The following is a 19268-nucleotide window of genomic DNA, read 5'->3' on the forward strand; positions in this document are numbered from 1 at the left end:
AGGAACTCTCATGAAAGCAACGGTGGAAGAAAACTGCATGACTCCAGGCAAGTGAAAGCAATTTCAGATGAGCAGACGGGAAGCAGAAGATTAGAAACCGTAGCCCTAATATCCAGCACTCCTAGCATGGTCACTGTGCTAAAACCGTTCCCTTCAGTTCAGAACAGCTTTGGGACAAGGAATAGAAAATAGCAAGTAAGTGTTATATTTTACTCAGCAGTCTGAAACAAGGTTCTGGGATTAAAAAAGAACAGGTCTTGTGAATAGATCCTAATTATTTTAGTGATGTTTTTAGCCTCTTTTGTTAGATCCAAGCACCACAGAAAACGTGGATTGGTGTGGCCTATCGCATCACGCCGTGTGCCTGGGTCAGTGCTAGCACTGAACTGTCTTGCCCTCAAAATGAGGTTTGCTGCATCCGAACCACCAATACCTGTTTGCCAGCACTGATGATGAGCTCTGCCAAAACTCACCCAAAGCAGCAAGAGTTAATCTAGCATGCCTTCAGGGAGGCCACCACGCAAAGAGAAACGGCCAAGATGTGCCTCTCAGACCTCATCAGGCACCGAATTTCAGCCATCACAGACACTCCCAATCACCTGGCTTGCCCTAAATTATCTGGAAAAGCTGCTTCTCCCTACATCAAACAAACGAGCAAACAAAAACCTGGCCTCCCCCTCACCCCCAAGCCCTTGAACAATTGCACCATTTTAAAAAAGGGGTTAGAAGGACAGGCAGAGTGTTGACAGTTCAGCACAGTTAGACAAACGCTAGTGAGTGCTCTGACAAATTACCCTTAACAGCAATTGAAATTAGCGACTCAAAATGTCAAGCAGACCTGGCTGTCCCATTGCTCAGATAAAGCTAAATGGGACAAAAGGCTCTCCAGGCTTTCACCTGCAGTGTGCCACAGTCCCGTGTTCAGCCACCTTGGGATTTTTGGGGGCAGAGAGGGCAGACAGCACAAGGTTTGCAGACCCAGAGTGCCTGGCTTTTAACTTTACTATTTATACTGCAATTGTAAGGCTACAATAGCAGGACTAATGGAATAAGCTATGTTCATACAGGAATGCGATCTGGAGTTTTTATTCTGGTCCTAATCAAGGCAAAAAAATCTCCGTTGCGCTTAAGCTCATGAGGGGAGCACGTTTTTGCTGCCCATAATAGCAGTAGCATCTCTAGAGCCATCTTCTAGTCACCATCACCAACTCCACTAAGCAACGCAGCATCTCCCCCACCTTTACTCAGCCCCGGTCAGCGCTGCTGCTGACACCCAAAGCGTTACACGCCACCGACCGGCTCGGGCTGCAAGCTGGGGCACATTTGTCCATACCTGACCTACGCAACACCACACAGTAACAGAACTGCACAACAAACAGATGCAGTTACACGCTCCCCCGGGCTGAGGAAGCTTTTTTGAAACCTTAGAAGTTCACTCATTTCAATTCCCCTTACAGGTCACCACTTGTACTGTCACACCCCTCTGTCCTGCACCTGGCCCCGCTCTGACTCATTCCCTGACTGTGGGGATGATGCATCCAGCTCACATTTTCTGCATGTAAAGCGGGAATATTTTCTCCAGGGAAGAGCAGAGTCTGACGAACCATGAGTTCGACTCCATGATTTGAAAATGGAGGAAAATATTTATGATGCACACAGGATCACGCAGAGATCTGTTCTGCTTACTGTGGAAGCCCCAGAAATGCCTTAATTTCTAAGCTGCAGGTTGTGAAAAATCAGGTCTGTGACATCCAGGCTTGCCTTGTTCCTGCAGGCTCGATTAAAGGTCTTAGGCTAGGAAGGAAGTTCCCTTTCATGGGGGAGGCAGGGATTTCTTCCCTTTTTGCCTTTGTCTCATGTGCAAGGTACAAAGCAGTGTGGAGTCCATGAAAGGCTTTGAGATGTTCCTTCTGAAAGCAGCTACAGAACAGCACTGCTATTAAAACGTGTCTGAAAAGGGAGGAAAAAACCAGAATGATAATATTGTACTTTTTCTGCTATCATTTAGTGAAAACTCCAGAACATTTTGACAAAGCCAACTATAGCTGATAGTATTTGCTTGTCTCCGCACACACGTGTCCATACGTACACATTCAACACCCAGCAAAAGCTTGAGACAAGCACTGGTTTAGTTTTCTGCATGTGTGCATGTTAATAGCTGAATGCTGTGTATCACAGCGTCTTGAACTGCTCTCTTTTTCTCTTCCCCTCCGCATGCTGCCTGCCCAAGCACGTTACTAGGTTTGGAAAGAACAGCATACGCTCTCACAGATGTATCCTTCGTAAAAGGTATACCTGCAGTTTGGCAGAAAGGGCTGTTCGGAGGGAAGGGGCATAGGAAAACCTTCAGGTAGCCCGGATGAGGGGCAGCAGCATCTTAATTATGCTGAAGTGAAACCTGGTTTTATCAAACTATCCATAATGAATGAGCCATTGGTCTTCAACTGCTGCGTGGTATTTCTGGAAAGGTCAGGCTGCTTTGGAGAGGGGAGGGGAAGGTACACATAGGTGTTCAGACCCAGTTCAGACTCTGGAAGTCTCTTACCTCTAGAGGAGGTCTCCTTTTCAGCAGCACAAACAGAAGTGACATTTCCACCAACCGTTTTTGAAAAACCTAATAAAGATGTCTTTTTACTGTTAAGGCACGAGCTTAATACTGAGACAAAAAAAACCACAAAGAAACCCTCACTTTGAGCCGGTTTCTGAAAGATGTGGTGCTTCATCTGTGCTGCAACTGACCTCTCGTCAGCAGTAACTCTGGGTCCAGCTTTTCAGCAGTAAATCTTACACTGACAATACAGGGTGCCTCATGAATAACTGTGCCAGCAAGACAGACACTGGGGAGGGAACCTGCTTTCCACTTGTCTTTCACCCTGTTGCCCCAGATAATGGATTTAGAAACTACAGTAAATATCCAGACACAGTAATCTAGTACAGTTCTTTCCCCTTCCTCCACCCCCCGTTCTTGGAAGGACATGCTCTTTTTCTCTGAGCTTTTCCTCTGCTGCCTGTGGGTGTGCATTAGGATGTAGGCACTGAAGCAGATTCTGGTTACAAAACTAATGCAAAAAGTTGCCAAAAACCCAAGGCATCAATAAGTGAAACTCCCAATTCCACTTCTGCCGCACTTTATTCCATTTTACGTCAGCCTCTGCATAAGCACAGGTTAGACACGGTGCCCGGGGTTTGATAGTTCCTGAATTATGCATGTGTGTAGTCATTCACTGGCATCAAGACGCCCCATCTAGTCCCGCTGTACCGAGACACGTACACTGCAGGTTAGCTACCACGGCTGTGCTGCACTATAGCACTGCTCAGACCTATTCCATTTCCAATAACCGTCAGCCACTCATTTTCACACTCTCCTACTTCCTTGACAACTTTCGTTGAACCATTTACAGTTAGATTTGCAAACGCTCCCTTTTTAGGTTTCGTTCTGACCCACACTCAAAGCAGTTGCCATGCAATTTATTTTCATTGTCCCTACAGAATTTAAAACTTGTCTCACAGAAATCTGCAACTCCTTGCTTATGAAAAGCTTGCTATTTACAGGCCGTATGATACAGCCGAGGAAGGAACTTCCATCACGATAGTCACATTTCCTTTCCCTGTCACAAAAAGCACCTCACTTGTCCGGACCTCTGTGGTGATGCAGAGATCAGTAAACGATGAAAAGCCAGAACACTCTCTACCTTGGACAGAAGGAGGGTTATAGCCTGGTTCTGTCTGCAATGGCATGAACAAAGCATTCCTGTACAACACAAACTCCCCCCACACCCCATCAGTATCATACTCTGCACTACAAAGTTGTCAGACCTTTTTCGCTACTTACTGGTAAGAGCTTCAGGAAACTAATTAGTCATTGCCAGATTGGTGGGTTTCTTCATCACTTATACATCAGCCTCAACCATTCACAAGATGCCAGAAAAATGCGTGTCAATGAAGTAACTAACCCAACGTTAACTGTCTTACTTTCTAATAAAATTAAATAAATGAATTTTTCTCTAGGTACGGTGGAGATGAAGGATTTTCTCTCTCAGCCTGCAGCCATGCATGAGATGTGTCTTCCTCTGGAAGCTGGTTTCACATGGTGGCTTAGATTTTCCCACTTTGTATCTAGCACCATTTGAAATCAGTGTTCTAGGAGCAAGAATTACAGCGTGGGAGGAGATCAAGCAGCCGCTAACTTCACCGACGGCCTCTACTACTTAAAACAGCCTTTTTTCCAATGGTTATTTTTTTGCCAGCCATCCACTTTGTAACATCATCTGATTTCTAGACACTTATACAACCACTGTATACACCTTCTCAAGCTAGGGCCATGACAGGAACAGCTTCCGTCAAATGTATTTCTACTTAATAAACAATGGATATTGAGTTAAAGTTGTCCAGAGTAAAGTGATCCGAAAGCTGCATGAAAACCAACGTAGTACTTCTTGCATCCTGACAGGCAGAGTACGTTTCCTTTATTATACGATCACTAGGACCCTAACATTTAATTTACTAACTTAGAGCAAATATATTTCCACTCTGTGCTTGGGGACTCTATTGCCATAGAATTATCTCTCCATAGCTCCCAGAGACTTGCTCTGCAACCACAGAAATTCCCTCCAACAATCTGATCTCAGCAGTTAAAACACAAAAGTGCCTTCAGCAATCATGATGATGTCACACTGGTGCACACAGAATCCACTCCTTTTTCTAGAATTATTTTTTAAGTTTATTGCTGGTAACCTCTAATAATGCTTCAGATGACTTCTACACCCTTGTATCCAAACCACTAAAATGAAGCTAAACTATTTTTGCTTGACCTCACTATTGTCAAACATGTTATTATACACAGAAAAGATGATCGCTGTGCGGATGAAGCATTTGATCAGACCACTTTAAAGAATGCGTAGCTGTCATCTACAAGAGGATTCTTCTCTGAGCCAGGAAAATGTCTCTTACACAGGCTGACCGATTTCTCTTGGTGTTCAGAGTCTCAGTTTTTGTCTAGCACCATTTGAAATCGGTTATGATGTAGGGGGAAAAGCAACAGTAATGGAAAACTTCATTCCCCCGCCCCCCAAAGTCCTTTTAAAAAAACACCATCAAAAGCACGATCCTGCTCCACAAACACCTATGGTATGCTTTTCTGTTCTCTGACCTGAAGTTACACCTACAGGCCGAACATCCTGCACAAAAGGAGGACAGTCAGCATCACGTTCAACTAGGAGGGATGCTTAACGAGAAAGCGAAGCATCTGTTCAAACACCTAACTAAGAGTCTTCAACTCCAGCAAGCCAGGGCCCATGTGTGAGAGCACAGCCACCTAACCTGACCAGTGATATTCCATGTGCTATTTGTTTGCCTTAACCTGTTTATTTACTCAGATATTTCTTTTTTTTTCCTTTTAAATAAAATTGTGTGCTACTTGGTATTGGGCTCTGTCTCAGGTAGACAGATTACATGTTTCCCCGCTGGACAATATCTGATCACTGCAAGTCTCTTCTTTTCGGGCCCCAGCTCCGTTTTCACCCCCCCATACGAACCATGCTCCAAAGTGAGCATTTACACTGATTTTAAGTGTAACACTGGGAAGCCTACCAACCACTGACACCCTGCACTACTTAACATCACATCAAACTCGGTAATGCTCTACCTATGTTTTCTTACTCCCACTGCCAGAACTTATTTTACCAGTAGATGGCAACACCACCTTTTGATTACACGCAGCCTTTTTCTTAGCACAAAGTTCATGTGTTCATGACTTAATTATCAATTCCAGATTCTAAAATGAAATAGTTCACGGGGGACTGAGTTTTAGAAGAATGGTGCAGAATTCACAACAATTAGGACAAATTAATTTGTAATGTTTAAGGCAGATTGCCTAGCAGCTGCCTATCCCATCAATCCTCACTGCGATCCCAAAACTTCATAAAAGCTGTGTAGTCTACATACTGTCATCATTTGCAATCCATGCCAACTGATTTTGAGTATCACAACCACAAATGTAAAAAAATATGGCATATTAGTTATTCCACCCTCCGAAAAGCTTCGTTCTCTAAGGCAGCTGACTCCACACATTTCTTTGCAAAGAAAATTAAGTACATTTTGAGCGTGACCCTCATACAATTAGAAATAATCACATTCTACATAACATTTTACTTAAAAACACCTAAGCTCTATTACCTAAGGATTACATCTGTCCCACACTGGACTAAAGTGCCAGAACACACTATGGGCTTTGCTCTTAGTGTTACATCAGAACAGCCCCATGATAATCTGCCTCTTCTCCATCAAGTTTGTACCAAGTTTTTCAGGAGTGAACACTGTAAGGTTCTGCAAGTTCTGGGAAACCCTCTGCAATTCCAAAAGAAAACCAAAAGGCTGCTCAGCAAATACAAACATTCTCTACACTACCATTGAGTAATTCTGTGCACAAACTTCAATCTCAACAGTTACCATCTAATGCAAGTTTGGTACATGAAAAATCATCTCACAAATCTGTTTACCACACGACGAATGAACGACAAACACTTACCGCTAAGTAATTTAACATTTTTATTTGTAATATTACAAGTCATGACTAGTCTTTACATCTGGATAAAAGTATAAAAATAAGGCCATTTTTTACATTACTTCACTTTAGTATTTCAGCATATTTTAAAACACTGAAGGTGCCATACACAATCAAGCCTAGCTAGTGACAAACACACTCAATTCCCAGTATATTATCATAATGTTTACAAACAATTACCAAACTAGGTATCAGCTAGGCAATGAACAGCGAGTCATTCTGCGTAGCCAAAACTCCTTTTTAATAACCAGAGACTATTATGAACTCTGACAATACAACTGCTGGGATTGTCCCCAAAAGCTCTATAAAGCACTAAACAGTTCTATGTTATTCAAACAATCTGTTCACCACAGTGGAGAGCACTGCCAATCTACCACAGACAAGAAAGAAGAGTTTAAATGCTCTCAGCCATCTGAAGTGAGACAATTTGGGTTTTTTCAGGTTTTTCCAAGTGAGACAATTAGTTTCTTCTTATAAGCTGCCTGTATGTTGATAGCAAACTCCAACTGACAAAGCCAAAACCTGTCCTAATTAAGCTTTTGGTTTTAATAAAGAATTAGAAATAGGAAGCATGCATTTAAAGTAACAGCTATCAATGAATGGCTGAGTCTCGGCTCATGGCAAACGCTGTGATGGGAGCTCCTGGAGTCGCAGGCTTGACTAAAACTCTTCATGAAGCATGCAGCTACCTACAGAGAGACCACATCTACCACCACTGCCAGCACACCCACTTCTTCACTCCCACGACTAACCTGGTTTGGTCTTCCTTTGACATGAGAAGAGAAGGGAGCCAGAAAGGGAAAGGCTTGTTTCTCCACAGGTATCTGATGCTAAATCTAGCATTACGGAGCTCGATGTAGCACCACACTCTGTATACAGAGATTTGAAATGCTGGATGTGGAATACATGACTTCAAGCAAAAAAAGCAAGGAAGCTAGATCCGTACAGCACCCTTTCTAGCCTAAGCAACAAAATTATCTCTGAAACTGCCATCAAGGCTCAAGAAAAATCAAATGTCCTAAGGAACTTATGCTGTGCTCCTGAGGAGATGGCTAGCACTGATTTCTCTGCAGTTCCTTTAATTAGGTACCTTCTGTCAATAGGCCAACAAATCCAAAGGCAGGGGATACCTTTGCTATAGAAACCGTCAAATCTCCATTCCAACAAATCCACTGTAGTCTTTCTGGGACTGTATCAAAGAGCCAAAACTATATATGGCTTTTTTCCTTCATAAAGGTAATGGAAAAAGCTATAAAACTGTGATTTAAAGGCACATTGTAATTCATTAGATACACAGAAACCAACTTTGGCAAACAAAGAGGTAGTTTATATAAGATCTAGACTTTAAAAAAGACATAGCCTTAAATGGCACCAATCTCTTAAGGAAATTAATAATAAAACATTTCAGAATACAACAGACAACATAATAATTTATACCGCCTCAACTGCAAAAATGAACACGAAGCACATTCGGATTTTAGCGAGCAGAACTAATATTGGATAGTCTTCTGTAAGAAAAGAGGTAGCACTGAAGGCAGCAGCAGCTGGTACTACACCAGTGATGCATCCAGCGCTCCCACCGACACACTCTTGCATGCTACAGGTATATGCCATTAAGTCCATTTCACATACACAGAAAAGGCAATATAAGTGGCCCATAAGGAAAAGCATATATATATATATATTCTTTTTACCCTATTAATATCTCCTACTATAGTTAATCAGTAGTGTAAGACACAGTACAAGACATTAATCTACAGAAACTCAACAAAAGTGCAATCATTTTCCATTTCTGGTAGGTATATTCAACTGCAAATTCCCTCCCCACCCCGAAAAAAGGTCATTCATGCTTTACAGATCTTATATTCGGCAGTACATGGAGTGCTGTCACGTTTCCTACAAACAAAAAAACAAATCAAATCAGAGATTTTACATTTAAATAGTTTTAACATTTATTCTGAAAGCACATCCTTAGTTTTATCATTAAGTCAACAGGTAAAGTCATGAAACTACATCATTATTTGTCCTCTTCTTACTAAGCAACTGCTAGACTGACGAGATTTTTTGCTTCATTTCATCCACTAGAATCCTAAGAATGACCCACGGAGAACAGCATTTGATCCAAACGGATCGTTTCAAGTTATGAACGGACCATGCCCGAGTATTATGAAAAACTGAAAACAGACAGAACAGTTATAGGATTCCTAACTAACTTGGAGGCTACATCAGGAGCACCCCTTATAATTTACTTTAAACACAGTATGTGGTTTAGTACATTATTTTATAACCAGAAGCTCAATATTAGTTTGCGAGAATTTTGGTTTTGTAGTATGCTTACAGAAAATTTACAGTACTTACACATGTTGGGATTAAAATTCATTATTAAATCCATATATACATATTTTCAAGTTAGTGAATAACTCCTGTGTTGCTTTACAGAAAAAAACCTATACCAAACCTCTACACTATTACTCCAGGTCTCTAAGGAGTTCTAGATACCATAAGAAGAACTCGGGCGTTAATAGTATGTACACATACCAGACCATTAATTTGTCATATCATTGTCAGGTGCAAAAGGTTAAGATTGGACATAAGAACTCTTTATTCTGATTCCTTTTTTTCCTTCTTCCAGAAATAAGCCAAACTAATCCAGAAAACTAATCCTCTCTCAATTAGAAACATCTTACTTCAAACCTAAAGATGATATTCCTTAAGCCATACATTATTTTGGAAGAAACTCAAGGCTTAATTTTCCTATATGCCACTTATCAAGTGACTTTTCAGTATTTTTATTCTTTAAAACTAAGTAAAATCAAGATTATGCATTTGAAAAGACCTTTCCATCAAGTTAGAATAAGAGACATAACATTTCAACCATTACCTTCTCCATTGCACGAATTCTGAGAAAAGCGACACAAATGAAGATACCAGTTTACAAAAGTATTTGTGGTGCAAACTCTAACTGTTAAGGTAGTAATGACAAAATACTGACAAGGAACAGTCAAACTAAGCTGTCCTGGCTTAAATCTGTCCTGTTGTAACAGCTTTGAAGAGTCAGGTTTTTGAAAGAGCTAATCTGACCGTACACAAGTGCAAGAGTAATTGCAACTATCAAACACACCTGACTATTGGACTAAGCACTAGTTTAAAATATAGGAGAGGAAATCAGTTCCAAACAAGCAACTATATTTTGACCCTTTTTAGGGCTACAGAACTCTGAATTTGAAAAAGAAATCACCTTTTTATAAAAGGGTTTAAAAAGAAGACCTTGTTTGCACCGTATTTATTTTATTTTTCTTCTAGAAAGCTGAAAATGCAGATGAAACAGTAATTCAGTAATTCAGGCAGACATGTGATCTGCACGCACACTACCTTTATAATTCTAGTGCTCATGTAATGCAGCAAAGGTGGTTTCCAGCTCCAACAGTCTTTTGGTTATATGGAATTATACTACTAGCTAACAAAAGTAACATCACTGGAATTCACTTCATATTACTGAAACAGGTGCAAACATTCTACTGAGTGCGTAGATAGTTTCTGTCTTACAGAAAAATGTTACTCATTCTTTAAAGACAACCCAAAACTAAGATACATGACATGCAATCACCGGAAGCTATCATTTATGACAGTAAGCGATAATTCTTTATGTTGTTTATCCTGTTCTCCCAAAACAAACGAACCATTATTATGTCTTTCCTATAGGAAACTGAGGTTCACAGCTAGCTAGATTCCACACTCCTCCTGAAATTCTGAGTAAACCATAATAAAAAAAGACACTTAAGCTTCATTGCAAAAATCCAAATTAAATGGAAAGTATATACCTTTTTAAGATTCAATTAATTCATTTGTGCGGTTTCTTCCATCTCAGCTGGTACATTAGTTTTTAAAATACATGTTTCCTTGCAACTCTCATCAACTGTATACGAGCTGCACAGCAGAAGGGGGAAAAGCTCTAATTGAACGTCCTATAGAACTGGCAGATTAAACACACAAGAAAGAGAGGGCAAGAAGAGATTTTTGCGGCAATTTGAAGACTATAACCCAGCAAGTATCAGGTACTGGAGGCACAACAGTTCAAAGGCTCAGCTACATCAGGAATCCAGAAAACTACACAGGGAGATCTAGGCCTTAGTAAAAGGAGATTAGGTCGGGCTTTTCAGATAAGAAAGAGGTTTAATAGTCAGATGTTCACAGCGATGAAGCTTAAGGAAAGCACGGGGCACGGTAAGACTTTTCATGCTGTAAAATTTTCAGGAATATAACATTCTTTAATTTTTGATGACGTTGCTTTAGACCCCTCCTCCTTTCTGAACCTTGAGAAGTCTCTGCACAGATGACAGAAAAAAGTGCTACCCTAATAGTATTAACTCCCATGTACTCTTATTTCGACCACCCAGATTGCAGATTACCCAAGTCATGGATAAAAAGCAATTGCTCAAAAGCACTAGATTACTTGGCAGCACACAGGTACACAGCCACTCTGGCCCTTGTAATGATGTTGTATGGCCTATGTGGAAGACACTAAGGCTAAAACTTCACTGGACATAAGTTTGCTTCGGGGTTCTCCCAAGTAGTACTGTGTGTACTTTCTTACAACAGCATTATTTCCTCTCATTTACTTTTTTTAAGCATTCCTTCCTTTGCTTCACCCCAGATAAATTCCAACAGATTTTGTTAAAAGGTAAGTCAGTTTTGATGAGATGCTTATCATGACATTCTATATGTACCACCTAACATGCTCTGAATTGTCAGTATTTTGCATGGTAAACTATTTCTCCCACAAAACAGGCTTTTTTCAAGAAGTTAAAATAAGACATTACTGCAAGAAGCAATGCACAGAGCCATTTAAATCACCTGCCACCCCTCCATGAAAAAGCATACATAACCATCAGTTGAAGATACAGTTCAAAAGGCCCCATATGTCTATTAAAAATAGAACACACTACTACTTATGCATCTAATATTCTACAGTGGACTTTGCAAGTCTTTAACATAGGGACACCGATCATTGCTGCTGCAGGAGAAAAAAAAAAAAAACAAAACCTGAAGTGGATCCACACATTAAACATTCCAGTAGCAAAGCTAACTATTTGCTTCTTCAAACAGCATAGGAGCACCGGTTTAGGCAAAGTCTTTTTTTGTCTGCTCCTTCTAACTAAGCCCATTTTATTCAAGACACCTCTGGTCCAAAACACAAAACACAGCGGTTCTCCAGTTACCCTCCACTACCATTGCTACCTCTTATGTAGAAAAGAAGCTCCTGAGTTCACCTCCAAGGCTTCCAGTTCATGTAAACCACGCTGGCTCCTACAGCCCGTGAGACCTAGTGATGCCAGAGGGTATCCAAGCAATAAAATAACACAAGCCCACATAAGCAAATGCTACCCCTGGTTTTAGGAGGTAAATTGACATGTTTTAGAGCAGGTGTGAACAGTACTTTCCTCAGCAAGTGTACCTATGCTAAACACAAGCTTAAGAACAAGGTTCTTCCTTCCTTGAAATAAGTGCAAGTGTTAATTAGCAGCTTATCTGAATAGCAGGTACAAAACCAAAGTCAAATGTATTGTTAGGCACTTTAGCTTCACATCAGCTGCTGCGATAAGCTCACATATAATTAACAGGCATTTGAAGAAGAAAGGGCAGGTAAAGCTCAAGAAACTTACATACGTGTTAGCACCGCTTTTGCTCAGTCGTTTAGAAATTTGCAATAATAATAATAAAAATAGTAGGCTTACTCACCCATTTTGTGAACAGCATTTCTTATAGAACCAGAAGGCTGCCAGGCCCGCCACAACTATCACAAGCACTTTAGGAAGAATTAAAAAAAAGCCTTAGGGTGATAGAGATCATTGCTAGCTTATAAAAAAGCCTAAAAATTTTTTAGCAGAAATAGTACTATCTTCATCCACAGTCCTAAACAACCCCTCCCCTCCACGCCCTAAACCCTTAAAATTTTCCTGGCTTATTTCACAAATATGTATTTGATGCTTTACTCAAGACACTTCAAGATAGTTCAGCTCCAGAACAGTGACTACCAAAACCCCACTACCTCAGTAACATTAAAACAGGTATGTCAACATCCTAACATTACTTTCACAACAAGTTTATAAGAGAGTGGTAGGCTTACAGAAATGGGTAACAAATGCAAGGACAGAAAAGGGACTGAGCACTTCTGTTCTCTGGCACAGTTATTTACTCAGGCTTCCAGTAAAACCAAGCTCTGGATAGTTTATGAAAGAGACTTAAATTGTGGACGACCACCTTTGAAATTCCATGCCTCACATACATGAAAAAAAGCCTATTTTACAAGAAATTAATCTCTAATTGCTAAGTAATCTTAACTTGTCTTGAACTATGCATATTTAGAAGTAGATAAGCATTTTTAAAGTAAAACTCAAAAATCATGTAGTATCACTGCAATCACAGGTGATCACCAGAATATCAATTCCACATAAAAAATACAACCCACATCGCATCTTGTTCACGTTTTATAAGATACTTACCACAGAGGATGCCCGTAATATACGCACCTAAAAACAGAGTGAATCAGTATCACAAGAGTATCACATGTGCTTATTCAGACATTATTATAAAAATATTCACAAAGTTATTTCAAATAGATCCAGCACTTCTATCAACACAACCCTTGTAGCAGGCCACTTCATAACATTTATTTAACTTAAAATATTCCTATTTGTAAATGGATTTTACCAAAACCTATTTTTCTTATGTCAAAATAAAGAAAGAAGTTTGCATTAAATGATTTCTCCTTAATACAGAAGAAAGTCCCCAAGAAGTAAAGCTCCTGTTACATGTATTTCATTCTAGTGAAAATTCTTGCAGTTTATACTTACTTAACTGGCAAGTTGGCACTTCAGGATTCCATTGATTTTCCCCAATATACTGAATACGAGCTTCACCATGTAATGTGTAGCCTGCATAACATTCAATCGTAATAAAATCTCCGACGGAATATGAAGGTTTTTGTCCATCAATTACTCTACCATGATTTATGTATGGAGTGAAACGAGAACTTTCAGGCTTACCTGGAAAGAGACAGGGGAGGGGGAAGAAAAAGGAAATAAAAGTCCAAGAACAGAGCTAGTACATGAAGCAGATTCAAGAAGTTGCCATCTAAAAGTCCCTACATTTGTGTAAGTATCAGAAGCTCAGTCAATCCTTAAGACATTTTATATGCAAAGGCTTCTTGCTTCCTAGAGGCTGCAGATACTTCTGTTGATGGACATGCTTCAGACACATTAACGGGAATACGCGTCCCAACTTCATCAGGACAAACAGTTGCATCAAAGTAATGACAACCTCTGTTTATATTATAGCAAGTGATTGCATGGTGTAAAGCGAGGTGAGAATAAAGTCTCTGCCATCATCAAAGGAAGAATTTTCAGAAAACATTCCCCGAACAGATCTTTCGCACTGGCTTTTGAACTTTACTGATTTCCATAAACAAAACTAAGACCAAACAAGGACTCCAGCTCTGCTGAAAACTTTCCTCAGTTGCTGAAACTCCACCCCACAATACTCACAACCCCACTAACATAGCCTGTTGGTGCCCTGCTGACACACCTCTGACTTTCAGGGTCTGCACATTAATACATCACACATTTGGAACTTGTCACTCTGCCCTTGATTTTATCAATTATGAGTTTTACTCACATGCACAGTTTCGTAAAGAACTCCACGTGTTCTGTCCTTGACAAATTACTGTCATCTCTTCAGCACCATCAGAAAAAGTACAGTAAGCGTCGCACTTTACATGAACAGTCTCTCCTTCTTCATATATAAATTTCACTGGACTTATTACTGCATGTGTAATCTTTGGGGCACCGCATACAACGTCGGTAACTAATACATGAATTTAAAAGTAAGTTTAGCGATAATAAACTGTAAATATTTCATAATTCATCAACTCACTCCACAAATATACATTGCCTTTGTATGAGAAAAAGAGATCAGCATATCTGAATAGTTTAATTTTACCACAATTTTAAGTATGTTTCCTTTAGAAAACTTCAAAAGAAACATCACCGTAGGTATTCATTAAGGTGATACGATCTTATGATGTGGTAACTGAGAAATTTGTATTTGTTGGTTAATTATTCTTGTAAGCTCTAGAATCATTTTCAGGTCCCTTACTAGACTCACTCGTTATGGAATACCCAAACATACTCTTTGCAGAAGTGGCTGCTGTTCTGGGGAACTCATTATTAGTGTATGCATATAAAAAATTCTCTCTCTGTACTCTACAACATTCCGTCTCCCTCTAGCACCAAGAGGAAGGAGAAAGGTTACAGAAAGACCTCTGCAATGTCCCTAGCCATGCAAATTAGTCCTGACTTAATAATTTGCCCAATCAAAATCTAACAACATACTACACACCTTACAAGATGCCTGGAAAGTAAGGGATGAAGAACTGCACAAGAGAACACAAGACACATAATAGTTTTGATTACTCTAAAAGGGCACTATAAGGTTCGTCATTTTGCATATGCCTAGTTCTTTCTATCAGAATGAGAAACACATGAAACCACCAGAACAGCCACCAAGATGCTATTATGATGCAGGTACATCACAGTATGGCCACGCAACAACTTCCATACGCATGTCCATAACTCAACTCATTCTCGTCCAAAAACTCTTTGGAGTTAAGAGTCACTCAAACACCTAAAATGGCTGCCCTCAGACGAGGCTCCGTGTCAACTTCCTTAGCTTCTGATTTCCAACTACAGTGTTACGATTTTAAACTTTAGCTAAGACAGATGTACAACATTCTCAACATACAAGAAAAGTCGGATTCTTATTTAAAGGCTTACTTTTTTCACAAGTTGGTTTTGGAGGAGACCAGGTGTTATCTTCTCCACAGGTAATTACATCCGGTCCAACCAGGAAATAGCCTGGATCACACTCAAACATGACTGAGTCCCTATAGGTATAGGAAGGTCTAAATCCACTTATTTTTTTCCCATTTTCAACTTTCGGGTTATCACATTTGACCACTGAAATAGGCAGAAGAAGAACAGCTCTGAAACATTTGTTAACATGACCTTTGCAACAGCCACAGCATCCTTCTACCACTTGCAAGTTTCCTTATCTAATTCCTCAAACTGTTTGGGAGGGGCTTTGTAAAAAGGTTATTCTCCTGCAGGTGGAGAAGATCCTTGCCTTAAGGTATTCAGTTGTAACAGTACACAGTCAAATAAGAAATTTCATAATTGATACGATCACATTCCACTTCCAAAAGACATACTCCTGTACAATGGCAAAATTTCAGAAAGCAAAGCGACACTCATTTGGTTCAAATGACAACTTGCAAGCACCTGGTACTTCTCCCCACTTCTGCAAAGCAAGACTTTGCTTGCTGGGCTATGCATTTATTTCTGCATTTGCACAGTAGCTGTCTTTAGAAAAAGAGTTCTTCTTTACCTTTTTACTATTCATCGTCTAACCTCCACATTCTTGCTCTTTACACAATTTTTCTTCAGCTACCCAGGCTTTATGGTCTCTCAGTTCCTTATCACTTCTACCAACAGCATGCTCATACATATACTTTTAAAGTTTTAACTTAAATTTTAGTCATATTCTGTGTCACAATCAATCAATATCCATAACGCAGTTGGATCTGATCTCCACTGGAACTATAGCAAATTTAATACCAGAGGATCTGTTTCTTCTTTTCTGTAGGCAAGTCCATCACCTCCCACCCCCTCCCAAAAGAGGGACAGATACTGAAGTTCTGGAATCACACAGGCTATAATAAAGAAGTATATTAAAAATCCCAACAACCTCTACATTGTGGAGGTGGTTCACTCCAAACTCCATTTAAGTGTGCATCATATGTGCAGAAAATAGTAGCTGGGCCAATCAGCAAGAAGGGATCTGCGCCTTTTGGTACTTCATCACAGGTGTAGGTTACTGCTGTTTGATAAACATAGCTAGACGCCTCAGTGTAGTGGCCGTTGGCTATGCTTGGAGGTGGTTTGCAAGGAATTTCTAGAAATAAATCACACAAATTAGTTGACAGAATTTTGCTGTTACCTTGTTCATCTCAGAAATAGCAAGCCTTGGTTTTCAAGTAATTTCATTTAAAATCCGACATACAGCTATTTCTAAGACAAACTACAGTTATAATTAACAGTTACCGATGGTCATCTATTATAGGGAGTCTCAATCTCAAGAAGAGGTTGACTTTAACTAATATAAGCTAATTACCAAAATAACCGGTATTTTTCAGTGATCGTTCCTCAGGCACATCCCAAGTAGTTCCAGAAAATAAAAATCAGTCCTATTTTATCATCATTTCTTATACTGGCAAGGTTATAGAACAGCTGTTTTTAAATGAACTACCACTACTTGTATATAAACTTAAAACACAGTAGTAATTTCCTTACTTTCACACAAAGGCAGATCTCTACTCCAAGCAACACCATCATTCTTAATTACACAGGAAATTTCATCAGGTCCATGTAATCTGTATCTAGACAGGTAAAAATTTTAAAGAAGTGAAACTTCAGAAATCTCTCATTTCTCCAACAAGCAAGTAGAAACTTTGTTTATATAATTCTGTTCTGTGATTACAGGGACATGACACACCAAGTTTGTGTTGTAATGAGAATGGTATCTTAAATTTTTTTTCTGCGAACAGTCTCAACTTTGAAAACAAAAGAGAAGCAAATGAGACATCAGTAAAGGAAGTGGTGGAAGTCTCATTGCTTTAAGATGTGTACCCTCTAATACTTATGCTCAAAGTTACCAATAGTAAAAAAAATTAGCTGTTAAAAGAAAAGGGAGGAAAAAACCTTGTGAGAGATTAGTGCTTTTGACTTAATTTGCTATACACAGAGAGGTGTGTATTATTCGAGATAATAATGCATGGTGATGAATATATAAATTTATGCTGTCTGCCACAAGAGCATTAAAAGAAGTCATTAGAGGTAACACTCTAGTTTTCACTCTGCAGAATCTCACTAAAAAGCTTAAGCCCTGGTTGATGCAAACAGTTGATGTAAAACCAGGGAATCAAATCAAATTTAACGGTAATTTCATTTGCTCCAGGTAGAATCCCGGAGACGTTTCAAGTCAGAAATGGAATGGAACCTGCATAAGAAAATTTGGGTTTGGTTCAAATCTGGTCTAAACAGAAAAAAATAAAAGAGGATTCATTCATTTTACTGAAACACTTACCCTGGTTCACAAGAAAAAGTAGCTTTTGAACCAAATGTAAGATCTTCCACATTAACAAAACCATGTTGTAATTCTCCTGGATGGTTACATTTTCTTTCTAGAGGGAGGGGAAAAGAAAAGGAAAAAAAAACCATCTACATCTTTGTAGTTATATACAAAGACTAAGCCTTTGGTATATACTGCTCTTACCTTCATTAGCATTTTTCAAGCTTCATTTAAAGTGTTACAGAATACTAATTCTCACTTGAAAAACAACTAAAATTGTTAAATATCAAAGTGAAAAACCAAAAGAGCTCATACGTGCATTACCTTCACAGAACTGCTCTGCGGGCGACCACTGTAAGTCTTTACCACATGTACGAGTTGATTTTCCGGCGATTCTTTTATACCCCGGCCGGCAGATGTACGACACTGTGGTTCCAACAGGAAAGCTCTTCATTGTGCTGAAACTCTCCTCCAGCTCTGCGTATTGCAGCCTATCTGGAGGCATACATGTGTCTGTCAGGGGAAGAGGAAGGAAAAAGCAATGCACAACCTCGTCAACAAGAAGAGATACAAGTCAAGGCACAATGGCACAGAAGCCAGGCTCATTCAGGAGGTTTTAAGGACCTATCAGTAAATCAAAGAGATGAGATTCTTGAGAGCCAGGGCTATCTGTATATTTAACTAGGTTTCAATTTTCCAATTTCTATTTTAATTGCATCCAATGTCCAACTCTACACTAGTAGAGGTTACTTATTCATTACTTTTATGAAGTTCTTCTTTAGCATTCTACCCAAGCAATACACTTCCTTCCAGTTCATATTTTTTGTCAGTTTGCCTTATTTTTGTACTTAAATACGTGACTTAATTCACTGTATCCCCGTTCGCAGCAAACCGCCTATGTAGCTCGCTGCAGCAGAAGCAAACCAACCAGCCACCCTCGCCCAGCTCAGCCCCCTTCCCAAGACAACCGGCCAGGCAGATCCGAAAGGGGAGTGTAAAACCCGCTACACAGTCTGACAGGGACCTGCAGACCCAGGGACGTTCTGCGGTGCGGTTAATGTGAATGTAACGTAAAACTCCTCCACGCCAGAGGCCGGAGAACACGCTCAAGGCCTCGCAGCCCCAACACAAATGTCAGGCCGGCCCAGCCTCTGCGAAGCCTGACAGGCGACAGAGGCCATCACCTCTTTGATGATATCTATTAATTCCCTTTTCAATCTATTTATATTGCTGTTTAGCGATTTACCAAACCACAAAAGAAACTCAGACCTCAAACCCAGGGTCAGAACCAGCGCCCAAAGCCAGCACGCGCCTATTGTTCCACCACCACCACCCCCTTTCTCTCACCTTTTCGCCCCAAACCCCACCGAAGCCACCACTTCTCCCTCCCCACCGCTTCCCCGAGCGGCCCGGCACACCCCCTCAGCCCGGCAGCCCCCCGGGACCAGGGGAGGACGAGCTCTCTCCCTCCTCCCGGTTGCTCTCGAGGGCCCGGCGTTGCCCCTCCGTTCGCCTTCCCCCC

The 19268-nt window shown here is 40.2% G+C and overlaps 1 protein-coding gene across 1 annotated transcript in view; it reads right to left on the bottom strand.

Annotated features, from left to right (window-relative positions):
* The window catches only part of LOC104289331 (C4b-binding protein alpha chain-like), a 30006-nt gene that overhangs the window by 4324 nt on the left and 6414 nt on the right, over positions 1-19268 (bottom strand). The window contains 8 exon segments of the mRNA XM_009888265.1: positions 13066-13092; positions 13417-13608; positions 14237-14425; positions 15394-15576; positions 16364-16570; positions 16969-17054; positions 17762-17858; positions 18071-18259. Coding sequence (XP_009886567.1) covers positions 13066-13092; positions 13417-13608; positions 14237-14425; positions 15394-15576; positions 16364-16570; positions 16969-17054; positions 17762-17858; positions 18071-18259 — 1170 coding nt within the window.

Source organism: Charadrius vociferus, unplaced genomic scaffold, assembly GCF_000708025.1.
Source record: "Charadrius vociferus isolate BGI_N301 unplaced genomic scaffold, ASM70802v2 scaffold266, whole genome shotgun sequence".
Taxonomy (NCBI): Eukaryota; Metazoa; Chordata; class Aves; order Charadriiformes; family Charadriidae; genus Charadrius; species Charadrius vociferus.